General features: G+C 44.4%; 1 protein-coding gene across 2 annotated transcripts in view; it reads right to left on the reverse strand.

The window, feature by feature from the left end:
• Positions 1–22,195, reverse strand: part of SKIC3 (SKI3 subunit of superkiller complex) — a 1,406,584-nt gene that overhangs the window by 1,368,627 nt on the left and 15,762 nt on the right. For both annotated transcript variants that reach the window (XM_085632495.1, XM_085632494.1), the window contains exon 2: positions 21,266–21,360. In XM_085632495.1, coding sequence (XP_085488621.1) covers positions 21,266–21,355 — 90 coding nt within the window. In that variant the 5' untranslated portion in view covers positions 21,356–21,360. The remainder of the gene's footprint in view (positions 1–21,265; positions 21,361–22,195) is intronic.

A 22,195-nucleotide genomic window follows, 5' to 3' on the forward strand; every position in this document is an offset into this window, starting at 1 on the left:
TTTCATGGAGCCACAAAACTGCTTTCCGACTTGCTTCTACTCTGGACTGGCATGGTCCAGAACCCAACCAATAGCATTTGTAAGTCCCTCAGTGCATGTCCACCACCAAAGAGACACACAGGCTTTCCCCTTCACCCATGTCACCGGGGTATCTTCTGCTGCATGTGGATCATCACCCTAATTGTAGAACTATCTGAACTAAAAACTTCAATTCCCAGTGATTGCTGGTGGAGCTTTTAGGTCCAATGGGTGCTCCTAGTCCCATAGGTCCATGTGCCAGCAGAAAAACTTGACCGTGGCCAGCCCATAGTGAGAACCAGGCACCTAAACTTTGATATCCATGGGGAGGGCCACTCCGGGTGCTGACTCACACTCAATTTTGTTCATGAATAAAAATACAGCAAACGACTAGGTGAAACGGTTTCCAGACTGCACACCGACTACCATCACAAAGAAGCCCTGTTAAACAAGAAACAGACCCGGCAATACCCTTGGCAAACCTTTTAACATCAATTTTTGACATGGTTAGAGCTTTTCCTTTGTTGAATGGAGGATGTGGGACCAAGGGGTTTATGAACTGTTTTACCTGGAGAATCAGCTGAGGCGCTCTGCTAAGTATACCGATATCTTTATTTAGGTTATGTATTGCCTCAGGTTGTTGGACATAAACCCTCAGTCTTTTCAACAATGGTAGGCTTGATTGATAATGGTGTATAACTGTGAAAAAGCAATGTATGGACGAAAGCTCCATCGAGCCAGAAAAAAAAAAAAGAGACTAAGAATATGGAAGTACGGCCAAGTATAGAGGCCTTTGATAAAGGCCGTCAAGAAGGTTGTGTATGGACGTGGGAAACACAGGTTAGGTGCTGTAGGTTTGAGGGAATTTAAGAACTTACCCTCTATTGAGAATGCTGGTGAGGTAGGAGTTTATCAATATGCTGTGAAACAAATACAAGAGCGGTTTGGTAGGAAGATTAACATGGTTAGGAAGAGCTTTAAATTTTAATCTAGGGGGCAAAAAGAGGATCAATTTGTATCTGCTCTGAGAGGTTTGGCAGTAAGATGTGAATTTGAGCGTATGACTTATGACCAGGTTCTCCGGGATCAGATCTTGATGAAGACTAAGTCTAAAAAAAATGTGGTGACATTTCTTTGGAGGTAACCATGTAAGTGCTGTGGCTAAAGACTCTAAAGTAAAAAGTAATAGTGAAGCTAAGACAGGTGAAGAGTACTGCAGGAGGTAGGTCCACTGATTTGTGAGGATTATTATGTTTTAGGTTCGGTTCTAGCAACCGTTTAGCCAATTCCAAATGGTGCCCGGCATGGAGTAAAGTGTGAAGTACATGCAAAAAGAAGGGACATTTCAGTAGGGTGTGCAAGAGTTTGGGGAAGAAGGTTAATTATATTAAAAAAGATGTGCATGATGATGATTTGAATGTAATCTGAGAAGCATCTAGTGTGAAAGACAATCTGGTCAATGAGGTGGATAAGGCTAAGAAATTGCCTACGAATATTGTGTGCATTGATGGAGTGGAAGTGTGTACGACGGTGGATTCTTGAGCATGGTATACCATCATGGGTAAAAGTTTATTTGAGAAATTATGGCCAGGAAGACCGTTGTTGGAGCCAGATGTCAACCCTGGTAGTTACTATGACCATAAAATTCCCGTGGAAGGTTTTGTGTGGGAGGAGGCGAGTTTTGGGAATGAGTCATGCCAAGACCTAAAGTGTATGTAGCTAAGAAGGGTGCTACTATTTTGGGTTGGCCACACATTATGGAATTGGGTTTGAAAATTGATGCCAGTTTGGAGTCTCCTGCGTTTGTGTTGCAATGCGAGAGTGAAGAAAGAAACTGTCCCCAAGTAGAGTATACTGAATGTATTCCGATGTTTTTTCTGATGGTGTGGGCAAGATGGCAAACTTTAAACACAAAATTATATTGCGGGATGGTGCTTGTCCTGTAAGACAAAAAATTAGGAATGTTCCAGTCAATTATCGTGATAAGTTGGGGGATATCCTTAAACAAGCATCAAAAATGCAATAGGTCTCGCCTTTTATTAAGTTAAAGCCATTTTCTTTGCTACACAATACCATTAGCAAAGCAAATGGCTTTAACTTAATCAAAGGCGAGACCTATTGCATTTTCAATGCTTGTTTTTCCAAGCATTGGCCGCGCGCGCACACAACTCCCGCTTCTCCCCCTCCCGACCACATATCGCATCTCGCGGCCGCATCAATAAGATGTGGCCTAACGGCTAGACCGTACGACATTGAAGCTTGGTAACCAAGTTTGAGTCTCTGCGGCTCAACCTCTTGTGATTCTGGGCAAATCACTTCATCTCCCCACGCCTACCAAAACATGGATGTGCCCGTCTGGAACAGCTGGTGCTCGTGTAAAGCGCCTTGATACCTCCGGGTTGAGTTCAAGCTATATAAACCTACAAGACAAAAAACACGGCTCTGCGGATCTCACTCGCCCTCACACGTGCACTCACGGTCACGGGCCTCAGATGCTCTTGTGCTCGTGGGGGATGAACTCTCCCCCCTCCATAAGTGCCCCTCGCTCCCAGAAGATTCACGCACTTCCTGCTGGTTGGCGAAGAGTGAGACACAAGCTCACGGTATAGCGCCCACCAAGCGCATCTCGGGTTTAAACAAGCATCATCATACAAATAGAACACGGTGACCAGTACGGGGTTGTTTGCTCTACCTCACGCCCCAGAGACACACTCAGGAGTGACACACCCAGTAATGACACACCCAGTAATGACACACCCAGTAATGACACACCCAGTAATGACACACCCAGTAATGACACACCCAGTAGTGGTACATCCATGAGTGATAAACTCAGGAGAGAGACACAGGACTGACAAACTTAAGAGTGACACACTCTGTAGTGTAAATACATGGAGTGTAAATACATGGGCCCCTGTCCCTGCAGGCTGGACTCATTAAGATGTCACCTAACGGTTAGAGCGTACAACCTCCAAGCTGGGTAACCAGGTTCGAGTCTCTGCGGCTCAACCTCTTGTGATTCTGGGCAAATCACTTCATCTCCCCACGCCTAACAAAACATGGATGTGCCCATCGAACAGCTAGTGCTCGTGTAAAGCGCCATGATACCTCTGGGTCGAGTTCGAACTATATAAAATTGCAAGACAAAAAACACGGCTCTGCGGATCTCACACGCCCTCACACGTGCACTCACGGTCACGTGCCTCAGACGTACTCTCGTGCTCGTGGAGGATACACTCTCTCCCCTCCATAAGTGCCTCTCTCTCCCAGAAGATTCACACACTTCCTGCTGGTTGGGGAAAAGTGAGACACAAGCTCTCGCGTGACAAGGTTGGGGTATAGCGCCCACCAAACGCCTCTCGGGTTTAAACAAGCATCGGCATACAAATAGAACATGGTGACCAGTACGGGGTTGTTTGCTCTCCCCCACGCCCCAGTGACACACTCAGGAGTGACACGCTCAGTAATGACACACCCAGTAGTGATACATCCAGGAGTGATAACCTCAGGAGAGACACACAGGACTGACAAACTTAAGAGTGACACGCCCAGGAGTGACACACTCTGGAGTGAAAGTACATGGGCCCCTGTCCCTGCAGGCTGGACTCATTAAGATGTGGCCTAACGGTTAGAGCATATGACCTCGAAGCTGGGTTACCAGGTTTGAGTCTCTGCGGCTCAACCTCTTGTGATTCTGGGCAAATCACTTCATCTCCCCAGTCCTAACAAAATATGGATGTGCCCATCTGCAACCGCTGGTGCTCGTGTATAGCGCCATGATACCTTTGGGTTGAGTTCGAGCTATATATAATTGCAAGACAAAAAACACAGCTCTGCGGATCTCACACGCCCTCACACGTGCACTCACGGTCACGTGCCTCAGAGGTACTCTAGTGCTAGTGGGGGATACACTCTCTCCCCTCCATAAGTTCCCCTCGCTCCCAGAAGATTCACGCACTTCCTGCTGGTTGGCGAAGAGTGAGACACAAGCTCTCACTTGACAATGTCGGGGTATAGCGCCCACGGTTGTTAAAGTCACCAGAGAAGCCAGAGACAGTTGGACTGGCTCGCCTGACTTCCTTTTGTGCTAAAAGGTTTCTTATCTTTATGGGGCCATGTGTTTGGCCCCATAAAGATAAAAAACCTTTCACGCCAGCAGTAAGTCGGGGCAGCCAGTCCAACTGGGAAGGCTCTAAAAGAAAAAAAGTGTACGTCACTGGAAGCTCTTTTCCAATGGCTGGCCACCGTTTACCATAAACGGTGATGCCAGCCAATGGAAAAGAGGGGCGGGACTTAAACCCCGCTATTGAAAGCTACCCTAAATCATTAAATCTCGCCAGCGAGACTGCGCAGCCTACGCCAGGCGAGACCTAAAAATTGAGTGAGGATGGAATAATTCAACCTGTGGAGAGCTCGGATTGGGTTTCTTCAGTGGTAATAACCCTTAAGGCTAATGGTGACCTACGTTTATGTGTGGACTTGAGGTTCTTGAACGAAGCAATTTGGGTAGATACTTTTCCTCTCTCTAATTTACAAGCGTTTCAGCGCTTCGTCCATAATCTCCTTGCGTTTGCTTTCTTTCACCCCCCACCCACACGTTGACCTGCAGATTAGCATTCCAAGGCAGGGGAGCTACAAAGAGCCAACTGTCTTTGGTATGCAAATCAAGCTTCTTTCACAGGAGAAGAAGCAGACCCCCTTTTGCCCAGAGTCCTTTGGCATCTGGACAAGCGAGAAAATTAGCAAGGAAGATAGGCATGTCCACCCCAGGCCAGGACCACCCCTAAGGCAGGCTGCCTGAAGTGGAGAAGAACTGGGGGACAGGGTTACACCCAGCCCCCACCGCCACACTGACACCAGGAAATCAGATCCTGATGACCAACGAAGGACATTAAAGATCCGCGAAACCAGAAGACTGGAGAAAAGCAACTGTCTTGGCACCAGCCCGGCTGTCCTGTCAGTTGTTCACCGTGAAACACCAAAGACGACTAGTCCTGCAGCTGTCGTGCCTCCAAAGCCTTGGAGGACAGCCTGCCTTCAATAAAACTCAAGAACTTCATGGAGCGGCAGAACTGCTCCCCTACATCCAGCAGGCACCTCCAGAAGAACTGTGAGGACTCCAAAACCACCAAAACCTGACACCGATAAGCACCACTGCACCAGAGTCCCCAGGGCCCGTGTAGCAATGGGCCAACTATGTCAGCGTGGTCCCCAAGCCCTCAAGAGACAGTCTACTTTAGGTTCACCCCTTGTTAACTTTCCGATGTCACCTGCAATCTATGTTTGCAGGCCCCCTCACTCATGAGTGCTCTCAAACGAAAAAAACCTACACCTCAAAGACCCTCTGCACCAGGCCAGAGGAGACCACCAGTGTCCCCACATCCCTTAGCATCGCAAGACTTGATCCTGTGCGTCGGTTCAAACCGAATGACCTACCAGTCCAAACCTGCAAATTCTTTTTATGAAAATCAATCCGCATAGACTAACATTGGGCACCTGACGCTGTATTGCACTCCTTCAAGCGGCCGCCCTAGTGCCGCTGGAGGTGACCTGCAGGTGCTGGTTTGGACCACGCCCTGTACTCACGTCAAGTCCAACGAGACTGGTTTCTTAAGTCGCTGTACTGTACTGGAATGCCGTACTTGTTTTTACTCCCATAGGATAACATTGCAGCTTCTGAAAAATGCACGGTGTTGACTATTTAAACACTGATGTATTTCTCTTGCAAAACATACTTACATGATCGTATTGGTTCTGGTGCCAAAACATAAGTATTTTTATACATTTGTGTGGATGTCCTTATCGAGTTGTATGCATCATTTATTGACTATTGTGTGCATTTTCAGATGTCTAACACTATTCTCTGATAAGCCTAAGGCTGCTCGACCAGACTACCCCCTAGAAAATGCACCTTGGGATTGCTAGAGCAAGCCCCTGTCCACTCATACAGGAAGCCCGGACTCTTTGCACAATATACCTCAATTTGGTATATCATATAGAGCAAGCTTCCTAGAGCGATCACCTCCGTGCATTAGGCAGGACTGTCAGCAGTAATGTTAAAATACTTTTTCAATGTGGAATGCCTCTATGTGGTAATACATGACATCCGTAGCAGCAATGCCCCAAATACCAAGGTAACAATATCAATAATATTGCATGATTTAGCACTCAAATATCAGCTTTAAATGTATTTTGGAAATCTATTTTTTTCCAAACATCAGTTTTTTTTTTTTAAATACACACACACATTTTCTTCTCGAATACACACTTTTCAATTTTACCTACATATATTAGGTCCACCGAACAAAAGTTTCCAATTTAATAGGCTGGACCCCACACAGGACAGCTACTTCCAGGTAGCTGGAGAGCCACCAGTAGCTCTCCAGCTACTTATTGAAGAACCGTGGCTAAGCCGGTTGCACACAAAACAACTAAATGTGGTGGTGGACATTGAAAAAGCCTCCAGTACAGCTGCTAAGATGTGGCCCGTTTCAGTATTGATGGATTTTAGGTGCCTCTACTTAGTGTTTCGTACTTCTTAAGAGGTACTAAATAGTTTGGGCACACCTTTGTGTACTTGGTTGACAAGGTATGAGTATCTAGTATGGCTGATATGCAAAGTGTTTAGTATTTTACGCAATGACCAGAGTAGTGCTCTTGAGTATCTCTACATCACTGTGCTTGACTGTGTAGCAGAGGAGAATGTGCATGTAAAGTTGAAAATGTGACTGTGTGGGAATTAATTTGTTTTTGTGCATGACGAGCAGCTGCTTCCTCTTCTCTCATTGCAAATATGCACCTGCTCTTACAAATAGAGCGTAAAAGAGTGAGACAACTCCAAATTGGAGTGTCTACCATTCTTGTGGATTGAGCTTCTTGGGTGGATACATAAGTAAGAAGTTTAGGTTAAAACCTTTAGGTATTTAGCTGATACAAAACACATAGATGCTGAAGACATGCTTTTGGAGCCAGGAGGTAAACGTAGCTGATCACATGCGCAGGCTTGATGCTCTGGTCTTCAAACGCTGCTTGTGGTTGGCATGTGATAATATGGTCATGTTACGTAGTCACCCATAAATGTATTCAGGAGAGGTACATGAACAGTATGTAGAGTGGGCACATACATGTATGCCAAAGATTTATAGCTAAAATAAGGAGCCAACTAGGGAGCATGTAGCAAGGAATAGAATAAACATCCCTGGGTGGAATAGTTTCTGGGCATAGTTCCCAATTCTGTTTCTGAATCAGGAATACGTGAACAGGATCAGCATTCCTTGCAGGGAGAAGCTAATGGTAGAATTTCTGATGCAATCGTAGACCAGCAGCTACCGAGAGTTCACGGTCAGGGCCGCGATAGCAGGTATGTCAGCAGAGGACAAGGATAGACAGCAGACTGTGTGAGCCAAAAGCGATGTAGCTGTGGGTTGGCAACGGAACTGCAGCAGCAGTGCACCCGGCCTGTGTGCACAGTACAAAAAGGGAACATTTCCCGGCCTATGTGTGAGCAATGACACTGATCCGGGGAAGAAGCGAGACAACATGGAAACAGATGCACTCTTATGCAGTGCTAGAAGTGCACTAGAACTAAAAAGAACCTAGGAACCTGGTCACCTCCAAGAAGCTGTGCACGCACCAATCGACGATCGGATAGACGCGACTGTAGAGCGAAAGAGCCCATCCTATAAGATCGGCTGGAACAGTAACCATCTTCCTGTTCGGCAGGAGATTTTTTCTATGAAACACGACTATTGCAACAAACGTGTGTGAAAGTTTTCCATAGTGTGGGGAGTGTTTCCCTTGAGGATTAATTAATTGAATAACACTGATCCCCATAAGAAGTGAGGTTCCTTCTGACCACCTTGAGATACTTCCCGACACCGTAATCTTGGTTGCCTGGTATCCTAGAAACCCACTGCCAGTGATTTTCATCGCGGCAAAGGAGTGATTACTAAATCTGTCTTACGGAGGAAATAATAATACAAGTCCTGAGGAAGGTGGCTTTTATCATTCCATACCACCGAAACGCGTCGACGTTTTTCTGTTTAATTTGTTTTGGAACAGAACCTCGAGAAACTTGGGTTAATTATTACCAGTCCGGTTCGGTCCACAAAAGTTACAAATTAACATTGTCAAGATACTATTTTTGTGTCAACTGATGTCTTTCCTTCTGTACAAATGTCTAAATGTCTAAATGTCATTCCTATCTGAGTTTTAGGAAATATTATTTTTCTCACTGAGGCTTGTTTTACGCTCATAAATTTGTGCAAACTGGTTTTATAACTTGTCGTATGTGTCCCATTGTGATGAAGGGACCTTTTAATATATGTTAATAAATTTGATTTAATGGTTTTTTATCAATACAATCCTTCTTAGTGATAATTTTCCAACATTTCATCTGGAGCGATTATAATTGAGTGTGATAGTGTATAAGTGGCAGATTGATGGGAGTGCTTTTTCTTGTGGGATAATTGTATAGACTAGTCCAAAGAGAATAATCTTTTTTACTACAAGCTTTCCCCATTCTCCACCAAAGAGCAAAACACACAAGAGAAAGTGAAACCTGCCTCATGCTGACCAATGATAAGCAAGGAAATGAGAGTGGCGGGGATGCCAACCAATGGTAAGTTATGGACAGGTTTTAAGCTCTTTTTTCGGTTAACAATAGACTTGCAAGCGACTGCGCCTGCGCTGTCTCAGGCGAGACCTAAGAAGGGAATCCCTCTGCTTCCAGCACCAGAGGTATTCCTTGCCCTTTGCACCTGGACATGATCTCCACGTCCATAGCGCCTGATTTAGAGCGCGATGGACACAGAGGTCCCATCCACAGTGCCCTAGAGGTTAATTAACTTTCATGAAATTCTTCCAATCGCTTCATGGTAAGAAGTAAGAATGAGTAACTTTCCAGAGGGAAGGGCACTGAGCCTTAAGAGTTCTAACCCCAATTTATTGTTTTAGTGCGAGGACCTTAGTCTTCAGATTGATGTAGTACAGTAACAATAGAACTTTGTTTCTTGGAGCTATCTCCAGGATTAACTGCTCTGTCTTCCAACACCCACTATTAAGTTCCAGAAAGCTAAATATGAGCAAACTCCTTGCTTAACAGTAAAAAAGACAAAATAAGACCCAGATAAGGACGATCAGATATGCTGCCCGAGTGCAACATGTTTTGGTCGTTCTTGAACACTGTATGGAATTCAGTTTGAAAATATCCCCAACAAAAAAAGCATTGCATTTACATCATTCTTTTAAGAGTCACTTGATATCGAATCTACACTATAAGAAAATCTGAAACAATCGGCTTGGGTTACTGGTGATATCACGTCAGACAAACGGACCACTGACGACTGCATCTCGATCAGGGAGTCAGGCGGCTCCAGTATCCTTGTTTCACGTTGCCCTGCGGCCATTCTCCACAACGTACCGCACTACGCTGTCCCTATCGGGGATCTGGAGACTTCGGACGCCAGAGCGGAACATAATACAACGAGGGAATCACAGTGCTAAGACGCAACAGTGGATGCTTTGTTTCCCGGCAACCAGCAGCTTCAAAGGGGAAAAACAAGTAAGGATGCCAGGGCGAGGCGGGAAAGGAATGAAAGCGAAGGGTAATCAAGCAATGGCACCTGCAAATAAGTCTATACAGCCTGATAAACCTGAAAGCCTACAAAGACGCCCAGAGACAAGAGGACTGAGGAATAAAGGGCAACATGAGCAGAATGGGCTAACAATTGCAGACGATAAAGCAAAGCCAAATAGAAAGGCACAACCTAACCCCGCAAAACATATGGAAACAACATATAATTCACAACCACTAATCTCGAATATGTTTAGCCCAGTCAAGATGGGGAGGCAGGGCAACAGGTCTGTAGAAGAGGAGGCAGCCGCAGACCAGTCAGAAGTTTCTGTACCACTCTCAGCAGACGGAGGGGTAACGTTAAGCCCCATCACTCCACCACCAGTGGCCCTTATCGCACAAGCAGTACACCCCATTCTACCTACAAGTACAAACATGATCAGCAAGCCATTAAGAAATACTGAAACCATTCAGCAGAAAGTAAAAGCATTGACTGTACTGCCATCCACCGTCTCAGGAGCCGTAGGGCCAGAACTGAATGCAATAAATGCAACAAGTGCAACAAATGCAACATATAATCAACAAAGAAACGCTGATAGTCTTCAGCCCCCCCCCCCCGACATCCTGGATAGACCTTGCCCAATCACAGATGACTCGGAAATGTACGAAACTGGCACATCATCATCCAGCGAAGGGGAAAACAATGGAGGAAAGAATGAATGGGGTGATCGCACCGACTCCATGACCCTATGGCAAAAGGTTGCCCAAAAAAAGAAGCGAAAAAAAGAGACATAGGGATCATAAAACCGGGGAATCCTCAGATCAGGATAGCAACCCCGAGTTCAGATGGGATTACTCAGTCTCTAAATTCGCGACACCATCAGACTGCACTGTACGATCGGGCATATTCTTCCCTCTTAAATCAAAAAGAGGAGCTAAAGAGGGAAGACGTGCCAGAACACCCTCCAATCAAATACAATTTCAACAAACAAGAACTGGCACCATGTAGCATAATTTTATGTAGTCTGGACTGAGTGGAGGAAATAATACTTTATCAAAAACCTCCAATACCCAATAAATCATATGGTATAACCCCCATCCAGTGTGCTACCAATATTTAAAATTTAAAAGGCAATAGAAAAGATGGAAACAAGAAAGTGTAAGGTCAGTCCACAGATTAGTTAAACAACTTTACTCACTCTACACACACCCTCATTATCAGAAAAGGTAGGTGAAAAAATGTGTAAATAAAGAGAAAGTATCTCACGTGTGCACAACCAGAGGAGCTACTGGTTGGTTCTCACCAGCTTGCCCACGTTTATTTAATCATTGATAGCTTTCTCATAAGAAAAAAGTGATGTGTCCAGTGCAAAGAGAGACAAACACACAACAATAGGAATGTGTATTGTGAAAACAGGAACAAAAGATGTACCAACAAAAGACAAAGAGGGGGTTAGACTCACAAATATACTTTTTATTTTTGTTAGGAGTCTATCCCACTGTTTAAAAACACAGCATGTTGAATACCTTGTTAATGACGGCCAACATGTTTCATTGCCAATTAATTTGTGGCAAATTCATCAGGGCAATAGAGGTCAAAGATCACCTCCCTGGACACACAACAATAAAAAGGACTGACGAACACAAAGAGACAACATACAGCTTAGTTAGTTCAACGGGATCATATTCTTCCCTCAACAACAACTCCGAGTGGGAATGCAAGAAATGTGGAAGAACCCACCCTTGCTGAAGTCTTGCAGTCGATCAAGGGCTTCCAAGAAGTTAAACAAGACAAAATCGGAAAGGCTGACAAGCCACGCAAAAATTTCCAAGGCGCTATTAGAAAAGTGGGCCGAACATGCAGATAGGATGTCATCTGTAGAAATTCGAACCAAGAATTTAGAGAAAGACGTCTCCACACTGAAAGAACAGGGGAATGCGCATCGTGCCATAGTTAAAGACCTAATGGGGAAAATCTAGGAACAGGAGAATAGAATGCGACGCAACAACTTGCGCATTCTCTGGATTCCGGAGGGAATGGAAGGAAATGACCCCAGGGCATACATAATATCACTCTTTAAAGGCGCATTTCTGGAGATGCAATCCTGGGACTAGGATAAGGAAGTACAACGTGCACGCCGATTCCCCTTGACACCTTCTAAACGACCCACCTCAAGACCAATACCCCCGCGCAATCCTAGTGTACTTTGGAAACTTTCTTTTGCGCCAAGCTCTTTTTGATGTAGCTAGACCAACAAGCAAAAAGGAACATAATGGCATCACCTTCTTTACCAGGCCAGATTTCGCCCATGCCACTGTTGAACGTCGATGGAGATTGAGGAAGCTATTCACGCCATTTCAGCAAGTTGGAGCTGCAGTATACCTACAGAATCCGGCTTGACCCTAAGAATATCTGGTCTACTAACAGGTGTTACTTACGGTATTTTCTTAAATTCTTCTCGATTATCTAATCTCTCCTTTTCTTTATGCTGGTGCGAGATTAGGAGGCACCATCATGACCTGACTAGGGTCTTCACAAATGGACTTAACTCCAAGAAATGAGTAAATTACGCATAGCCACATTAAATATTTGTGGTTTGAATGATCCAAGGAAACGTCGTAATACCGCAGTAGCCCTCAGACTATTGAAAGCGGATATCTTATGTCTACAGGAGACACATATTGACAGGACACAGACTCACCTTTTAGGTACACTGGGATTTAAATTAATAGGAGCCACCTCACAGAGCGCTAGGACACGGGGGGCGCAATATTATCTGCCAAAAGTACACTTCAATTTCCACGCACATCAGTAGATCACAATGGGAGGTGGGTCATAACCGAATGCCGAAGGGAAAACGGAGACATAATCACGATATGTACGGTCTATGGCAGTATTGTTGATGATCCTGCAATCTTTGATTATTTAAATAATGAATTGGCCGAGTGGTCGTTGCCCATTATTATCTGCGGCAATTTTAATATAAACATACCACCTAGTCAAAGTATCTCCTCAGACCTCAATTGGAAGTACATAGGGAGAAACCCTAAGGTTTTTAAAGCTTTGAAGACCCCAAGTCAGGAACAAGCATTAATCGATGTCTGGCAATCATACTATCCTACTGACCCAGGCTATACTTTTTATTCCTTTCTGCACAAAAAAACGGTTAGATTAGACTACATTCTTGCATCTTACACTTTTCTCCACAAATGTTCAATAGAAAAACACACACGAATCATATCGGATCACAATCCCTTGGTTTTAGAAATAAGAGGGGAAACAAGGGGTAACCAAGATATGATCATTTGGTCGTTCGATCGCCCTCTACTTTCTAATGACGAATACTGCAAACACATGAGGCAATGGATCCCCCAATTTATTAAGGAGAATTTGGACAGTACTAGGATAGAAGTGGTTTGGGGCGCACTCAAGGCTGCAATAAGGGATGAGACAATGAGCCTTTCGCTAGCTCTTAATAGGGACAAACGCCAATCATTGGATCTTCTGCAAGCACAACTGGCAGCCTCAGAAGAAAACCTGATTAAGGTATATAGAGATGGGGAGGATCCTACAGAAGCACTGTTGAAAATACTTGCAGCCAAATCTTTAGTTATGGAGGTCATCGCCAAAAGAGCAGCAGATAAACTGGAGATTTGGAGAAAAGAAGCGTACCAATGTAGTGAACAAGTCGGACACCATCTTGCAGTCAGGGCTAGACAAAATGCCACAAAAAACACTATTACGGCAGTGAAGGATACCTCTCAGATCACAATTACAGACCCAGAAGGATACTAATGAATTTCTAAGATATTATCAAAATTTATATCAAGAATCTACTAAATCCCAACCAGATCATATTATGTCCTATCAAATCCCAACAGAACAATTATCTTCAGATGACCAGGCCCAACTTGAGGAGCCTCCCCAATGGGTTGACGCTCTGCTGTATATTAAGTCTCCCTAATGGTAAGGCAACAGGTCTAGACAGTATCCCGGCAGAGTTTTATAAGAAATTTTCGACAGAAATAAGAGAAGCCATTTTTCCTCTGTTTGTGCATGTTTTTAAAGGGGGGGGGGGGGGGGGGGAGAAGACCACCGGAATCATGGTCGCAAGCAAAAATAATTGTTTTCTTGAAAAAACAAACAAGCACTAGAGCCCGCTTCTTATCGTCCAATCGCATTAATAAATACGGATAGCAAAATTTATTCTAAAATATTAGCGACTAGATTAGCAGGAGTGATCCATGAAGTAATCTCCCCAAGGCAACATGGTTTCATTCCGGGACGCGGCACCACAGATCATATTAAGAAGAACCATCTCACTTTTTGATGCAGCACAAATCTCCGGAAATCCCATGGCACTCATTTTACTTGATGCCGAGAAAGCCTTCGACAGAGTCTCCTGGCCATTTCTTTGGGAGTCTCTGTCGAGGGTTGGGATCGGCCAACATTTCATATAAGCATTCAAGACGCATTATTGTCATCCAACCGCCAAACTATTTATAAATGGCTCATTTACTAATTCCTTTAGATTAACTTGTGGCACACGTCAGGGATGCTCCAGCTCACCGCTGCTTTTCGCCATCTATATCGACCCCTTTTTACGCAGCCTAGAGTATAATCAGAGGATTAGGCCAATAATCAGTCAAGGCTGGTAAACAAAAGTATTGGTGTATGCCGATGACATAGCACTGGTAACATCCAACCCGATAGAACCTATGGCAGAGGTAGGGCAAGAAGCTTCGAAATTCGGCTTCTTGTCCGGATACTCCTTAAATCAAACCAAAACCCAGATTATTTGTAAAAACGTCAACATAGGCGATGATGTGAGACAGGTAAGAAACGCCACTTATCTGGGGGTAGACATTACTGCCAATATCGAAAACCTAGTTGAAGCAAATATCGACCCAATGATTGATAAAATAGAACCAGAATTGAGACGACTACACAATCTGCATCTTTCAATAATCAGAAGATGCAATATAATTAAAATGGTCTTTTTCCCTAAAATCCTATATCTGATAAGAGCTATTCCACTGGAATTCAATCCCAAATGTATAAAAAAGATCATGTTCTCCCGGTTCATCTGGTCTTACGGGAAACCTAGAGGGGCATATAGGTTCCTCTCTCTACCAAAGGATAGGGGCGGCTTGGCTCTCCCAAACATTAAACTTTATTATTGGGCAACCACTCTGTTACATAATCATACCCTTTTCTCCGACAAGCCACTAGACGAGTTACCTAGCTATGTCCCCCCCACCTATAGAACAAATATTGGGTAATCAGGCCTGGGGATGGGCCTGGAAATTCCTAAAGGATTCCCACTACAAAAAGGTACGTTATAAGACGCTGGCTGCAGGATATAAAACCATGAAAGCAATCCAGAAGATGTTAGGACTGGGCCGTCTGAAGAATTATACTCAAATAAGTAATAATTTCAATCTGCTGGGAATATTTAAAGACCTTACGACCAGGAGATGGATAGACAAAGGCCTATCCAAGCTTGGAGATTTTTACTCTCTTACGGATATAATCACTTATGAAAATCTTAAGACACAATATGGACTAGATTGGAAAGATTTTTTTAAGTATCTACATATACGTGCTTTTTTGAGCAGGAAGGGTGGAGGCCCAACAGGATTCTTAACCAAATCCATTATAGATAAATTAAGACAGAATAGTCAATCAATCGGGATGGTATATAACTCGCTTAATTCCCTGATGACGGACGACATGGGACATCGGGCTAGCAAGTGGAAAGAAGAAATAGATGTCTCACCTGATCTGTTTCTATACTCCACCGAACTAGCAGAGAAGCTTCTAATACCAGCACGTCTGCAGGCGCAGTATTATAAAACCTGTTTTTCACTTTATTTTACACCGAAAAGGATTGCTAAATGGGGAACTGGAAAGGGGACTTAATGCCCACGATGTTCGCTGCCTCAGGCGGACTTAGAGCATATGCTGGCGTCATGTTCTACACTAAATATCCTCAAATCTGATATCACGAAATTCTTCAAAGAGACTCTAGGAAGAGATATTAATCTCTCTTCTGCCCAGATCTGTTTTGGAGTAGATCAGGAGACCCAAGGGATGCCCGGAGAACAATTTATTTTTATAAGTATGGCAATATATCGCCTTACCCTAACATCAGCCTGGTCAGATCCATCCCCGCCAGTATACCGTCAGTGGTTATCACGTCTAATCGCGAATTATAATTTTGAAAAAGCTTTATATGGGAAAAGGGGGATCTGATCACGCTCAAAAGGGCCTAAAATTTGGGAACCATTGACCAAATGGCTTGGGAACTAAAAGCAGCTGAATATGATATGTTAGTTATATCCTAGAACCTCCTAGATCTTACAATATAATATCACATTTAGACAGATGGTCAACCCAGGAAGGGGGGGGGGGGGGGGGGGGGGGAATCATTAAAATGTGAATGAGAATACACACACTGGGAACGACAGCCTCGAACAACGATTGTAATAGACCCATGGTTGCTAAAAATACCTGATATTAAAGATGAATGTGCACACATACCAAAAACTACTTTGACGATAACGTAGGGTCGGTAGACTCGGCCCTTACCATCTGGGAGGCATTCAAGGTGGTACTGAAGGGGCGGGCCTTGGCACTAAAAACTGGCTATATACGCAATAAACGCAAAATGTTACTCCAGTTAGAGGCAGAGCTTCAACACTGGGAAGCTGAATATGCCGTTAACCACTTTAAATTACTCTAACAGACCAACAGTGGTCAATATGGATGCACTATAGTTGGAAAAATGTGAAGAACTTATGTGGGGTAATCTTTCTTTCGTCACCAAAAGGTGAGCAAGGAAAAGCTTCCTTTTTGTTTAGTTACCCTCACACACCCTAGTGGTGTCATGCTTCATCATCGGGTCACCCCGACGCCTATAAGTCGGGGTGGGCTCAACCACAGTATTGGGAGCTCTTAGAAGAAGTGTATGACCTGGGGGGCTAAAAGATTAAAACACCTCAGACAGATCCCCGGTATCCCTTTATTTTTGGGTCTGTCTGGGTTAATAAAAAAGAATATTGGGTCTTATTGGAAGTCTTATGGTCCTAAGACCCTCGTGCCAACATGTTTCAGTCCATTGATGGCCGTAAAGGTCCAGGACTTTCTTCAGGGCAAAGTAGGCCTCCCTAGGGGACAGGAAAATGGGGGTTCCCTATCCTGTGCGTAGTGCAAGGGCAGAGTAGCTGCTCCTTGTGTTAGTGATTGATCATTTATCAAATCATGTGTCATCTTCCATCTGAAAAGAGAAGAACAAACGACAAAGAAACAAACAACATACATTTGTACGGTTTCATGATTGTATTTCTATAATGCTGTGTACCATAATGCGTGCTTTGGAAATAAAAAAAACACACGTGCCAAATTGTGTCTATGAAAAAGTGGTATTCAATTCTTTCCAAACGTGTGCCACTTATATCTGTATCTTCACATAATATTCTTACGTGACAGATGATTAGTGTGGTGGCCAATTTGCTCAAAAACTGGCCATTAGTTCTTGCCAGTAAGTCTATACATTCTCAATAAAAAGCTCTACACCTCACTCATCACTCACACCGTGCTTGTGAATAAAATAAACATAGTCACTAATCATGTACGATTATCATTATCTCTCCTTATAAAGGATTGTGCAGGAAACATCAATGAAAACTTCCTTACCAAAGTCTTGAAGGGTTTCTGTGTCTCGAGGAACCGTAATGCATCTAGGGGTAGCTCTATAGTCAAACCCTAATGTTATGGCCCCGAATAGGTAAGGGAAATGTGAGAAAACAGCGTAAGGGATTTTACTCTGGATCGCGTATGTATTCCCATGTGTTCTCAATATGGGGAAACACGTTCAACAGGAGATATCCATACACTCATCCATCACTTACTTCGTCAAGCTGAATATGCCACCAATCCCGTAGACGATACACTGCATCGTCTCACACTCAAACAAGAGGAGTACAAGCTAAAGACGAGGGAGCATATGATGACTAAACACTGAAATATGCAGCACAGATTATACGAGTTGGGAGATAACGCGGGAAAGACATTAGCGTGGTTAGAGAAAAGGGATCATGGGGATAGGTGGGTGCAGAGACTAGTATTGCCTAGCGGCGAGATGGTTACACACCCCAAAGACATAGCAGAAGCGTTCGTAGAGTATTTCGAGAAAGCCTATTCTCCATCTACCACATACACGGCAGAGGACTCCCGTCGGCTCCTCGCGGATAGCGACCTGCCCACCCTTTCTAAACAAGAGAGAGACACCCTTGATAGAGACCTCACTGATGAGGAACTCCAGAAAGCCATTTGCCCAAATCCGTTCGGGCAAAGCGACTGGACCTAACGGCACCCCTATTGAGTTTCTAAAAGTGACGAGCTCTCAGATAGCCCCACACCTTCGGGCCATGTACAACGAAAGTTATGTTACCGGTCGGCTTCCACCTGATCAATGTCTAGCTACCATAGTAGTAATCCGCAAACCCGGAAAGCCCGAGGACCAATGTGGGTAGTATAGACCAATTTCCCTGATCAGTGTGGAAGCTAAGATATTGGCGAAAGCACTGGCCACAAGGTTGGGTACGGTCATCTCTTCCCTGGTCCACCCGGACCAATCCGGCTTTGTGCCAGGTAGGAACACGACACTAAATATTCGTCATCTCCATAACGTGTTGGCTCGACGAAACTACTTAGAGGAAGACGCAGCGATCCTATCATTGGACGCCTCCATGGCTTTTGACTCTATAGAATGGCCATATCTATTTGAGGTACTAGCGCGATTCGGATTTGGTCCTAAGTTTTTGAAGTGGGTGCAGTTACTCTATGAGGATATACAGGGTCAAATACGGGTCAATAATCACACATCCAGGGCCTTCGGGTTACGAAGGGGTACCCGGCAGGGTTGCCCATTGTCGCCACTGATCTTCTCCCTTATGCTAGAGCCACTGGCGGCGTGGATACGGCGGGATGCAATGGTAAGGGGGTTGAAATGGACACTGGACCAGAAGGATAAAATATCACTGTATGCAGATGATATCCTACTCTATCTTGCCTCCCCCTATAGGTCCATCCGGGCTGTGTTGGATATCTTCACTAACTTTGGAAAATACTCTGGTTATGCCATTAACTGGAACAAGTCAATACTGTATATGCTCCGTGGGCAGGTCCCTCCCCTCCCGGCTGACTGCAGGATGGAGGTGGCCGGAGATGGTTTTCGTTATCTGGGGGTGTACGTTACGGCTAATCCGGTCCTGTTCTACAGTCATAATCTGGCCCCCCCACTGACCCGACTGCGATCCGATGTTGAGCACTGGAGGACCCTGCCGCTCTCCCTGGTGGGCCGGGCCGCCCTCTTTAAGATGCTTGCTCTCCCGTGGTTTTTATACATACTACATAACTGCCTGAACCGAGTTCCAGATGCCTATTTTGCAGCGGTGGAGAGCGAGGTTCGTACGTTGCTTTGGGATGGCGGGCCCCCCGGGTTTCGCTGAAAAAGCTTACCAAGGGATGGTACGATGGAGGCATAGCCTTGCCGGATCTGAAACTATATTATTGGGCCTCGCAGCTGGTGGTGGTAAATCACTGGGTGTATCGACCACCTGATGACCCGGCGTTTGTGCTAGACAAATATCAAACGGGTCGAGCAGGGTTCTTGGGTGCGCTTTACTCTAAAGTCAAAAAGCACAAATTTATTGGCCCCATGTCTCATACAATTGACATCTGGCGCCGAGCGAACTCCCAATTAGGATGGGCAAACACCCTCACAAAGGTTACACCACTATGGCAGACCCAGAGACTTGGTACCTTATGTTTTCAACCGGGGTTTGACAAATGGGACCTGATTGGAATCTCAAAGGTCGGAGACTTGATAAAAAAGGGTTCCATTCTTAGCTTTGAGGAACTGACGGGAACTTACCACATGGCGCAAGGAGAGCTGTTTCGCTACCTCCAGATTCGACATGCCCTTCTGACGGCATTTACTAACCTGCGGGACATACCGGATTCGTCGCCTCTAGAGGACAGACTATTAGATGGACCACTACACTCGAGGGCCATCTCCCCGACATATAAAAAGCTATGCAACAACCTCCCCGATACATTTGAGACACTTCGAGAGAAATGGCAACAAGACATAGGACCCATAGAGGAAGAGGATTGGAGGGAGGCACTGATGTCTCCTAGGAGGGCAGAGATCACCCTCCGATACCGGCTGATCCAACTCAGGATCCTGCATAGGTCCTATATGACGGGGGTCGTCCTCGCAAAGATAGGGGCTAGGGGAGATGCACTTTGTCTTAGGTGTTGCCAACATGAGGTCACTTTCTATCATATGGTATGGGACTGCCCTGCGATCAAACCGATATGGGAGGGGGCCACGACTAAGCTCCAAACCGCGCTGGGAAAAACGCTGGCCCTCACGCCTCAGATGGGCCTACTTAACATATGGGAGGCTACGGACCGCACGGAGATCGAGCAGCAGACGGCAACGCTGGGATTCACCTTGGTCAAACGGGAAATAGCACGCCACTGGGGGACTGCAGATGAGTATGGGTACAGGAGTTAGACAGATGCATGATTGCTGAAAAGGAAGTGTTCATAATTCGAGGGTGCCCCAAGAAGTGGGATAAGAAATGGAAAGCATGGAATAGGTATCGGGGGAATCTATGTACATCCCCAATGGTGGATCTAACACTACGGCAGAACGAACTCAGAGAAATGTTAAAATTGTGAATGTAACTCATTGTACTTTATCTTTGAAAAAGTGTAATATGGTGCTGTTGGCACAACTGCTACTCTGTATGTGTACTTGGCAAAATCAATAAAAATGTTATATAAAAATTTTTAAAAAACGTGCATGAGACTAGAATATAGAAATGTTACAGATGTGACTTAACACTTTTGAGTATGATCTCTCATTCTTTTTTTTTTGTTATAAAGTGTTAGCCTTACAAGACAAGTAATGTTCGGAATACAGAAACTGTACCTTTTAATTTAAGCATCCATTTTTTTTTTGTTTTCTTTTTGCCAAATTTCTTGTGCATGCAGTCTATAAGAACATTGTATAATATTGAAATCATGCACTAATAAAAATATTTAAAAAAGAAAATCTGAAATAAATTTCAATGAACTGTAAAAATAGAAGAAATTGGCTTTAATGAAAACACCACCTCTGTCAACACTTAGCTTGTGAAATAAATAAATTAATAAGTACAGGGGCCCAAAGTTGATCTCGGGAGCCTGCAGACAGAGCTCATGACCGTCAGAGTTGCCAAAGGCAAATGCTGCCTAGACTTGATTCAACTTCACATCACCGTTTGCCTATTTTCGTTTCCTCTCCTCTCTCTTTCTGCCTTTCTCTCCCTCCTGCGAGAGGAATGATGAAAAAGAAGTTCTGGTTCCCAAAAATGAGTGCGGGTAACCAAAATACACCAATACAAATTAAGCACTGTTGCGATTAACATGCATGTACTACCATTTCCTCTGCGCTTACAGTACATAGAGCACTTCAAACGTGAAAGGTAAACCAGGATTACATTCAATAACAAGAAATGAAAGGGAGGTAGCTTCACGAGTAAAATAAATGCATTATACTAGTCAACCGGATTCATCCATCAAACAGCATTCTAAATGCAATATATTGATCCTACCTTGCAATGTTTCAAGGCATCTTTGTATTCTTTATTTCTAATCGCGTCTCTGGCACTTTTCAAAGTAGCTTTCACTTCTTTAGTTGACATTGTTACTAAAATAAAACACATACGTATATTACATTATGCTACTTCCCATGCTTAAGAAGCAAACACGAATAAAAACATACAGTCAACATCCAATGTTAATAAAATACGTAAATGTTGCTAACATTTTCTAACTTTTTAAAAAAATGTTAAGCATCAACACATATTCCACAAATGTCTACTATATTATTAGACAAATTAATTATTATTGTTCTGTTTGGGATCTGGGCCCTGACCAGTTGCCACGTTTTTGTATCACTGCATGCATAGTCTATGCACTACAGTAAACAAATTGAAAATAGAGATCTACCCTGAAAATTCAAGATTTAAGGTGCTGAGTTTGTCGCAGAGGTCTTGTGAGGGCGGGATGTCGGTGGACTCGCTAGTGGGTTGGGCGAACTCCTTGATGATGTTGAAGAGTTCTTTGCTGTTGTGTGCATGAGTGGAGATTCTGTCTTCAATCGCTTTTTACCTCGTTTTTCTGATGAGTTGGTGGTAGGCGTTGGTGGCGGATCTGAAGTTGTGGTGGGCTTCTGTGGATTTGGTGTTCCTCCAGGCCTTTTCGAGGCGGCGGCAAGTGCGTCTGGACTCTCGAAGTTCGGTGGTGAACCATCTAGCTTTCTTGGCGTGGGTGTTGTTGTTTTTCTTGTGGGGGGCTATGGTGTTGGCGCTGTCGGAGAGCCATCTGTGCAGGGTTCGGGCTGCGGTGTTGGCGTCGTCGTTTTACGCAATGGTTGGGGTGGAGTTGCTGAGTGATGAGGTTAGCTGGTCGTCGGTGATTCTGGTCCAGTTTCTTCGCGGGAGCAGGTGCTGGTGTCTGTGGATGGTGGGTGTGCTGAAGGT

Source organism: Triturus cristatus, chromosome 2_1 (genome assembly GCF_964204655.1).
Source record: "Triturus cristatus chromosome 2_1, aTriCri1.1, whole genome shotgun sequence".
NCBI classification, from domain to species: Eukaryota; Metazoa; Chordata; class Amphibia; order Caudata; family Salamandridae; genus Triturus; species Triturus cristatus.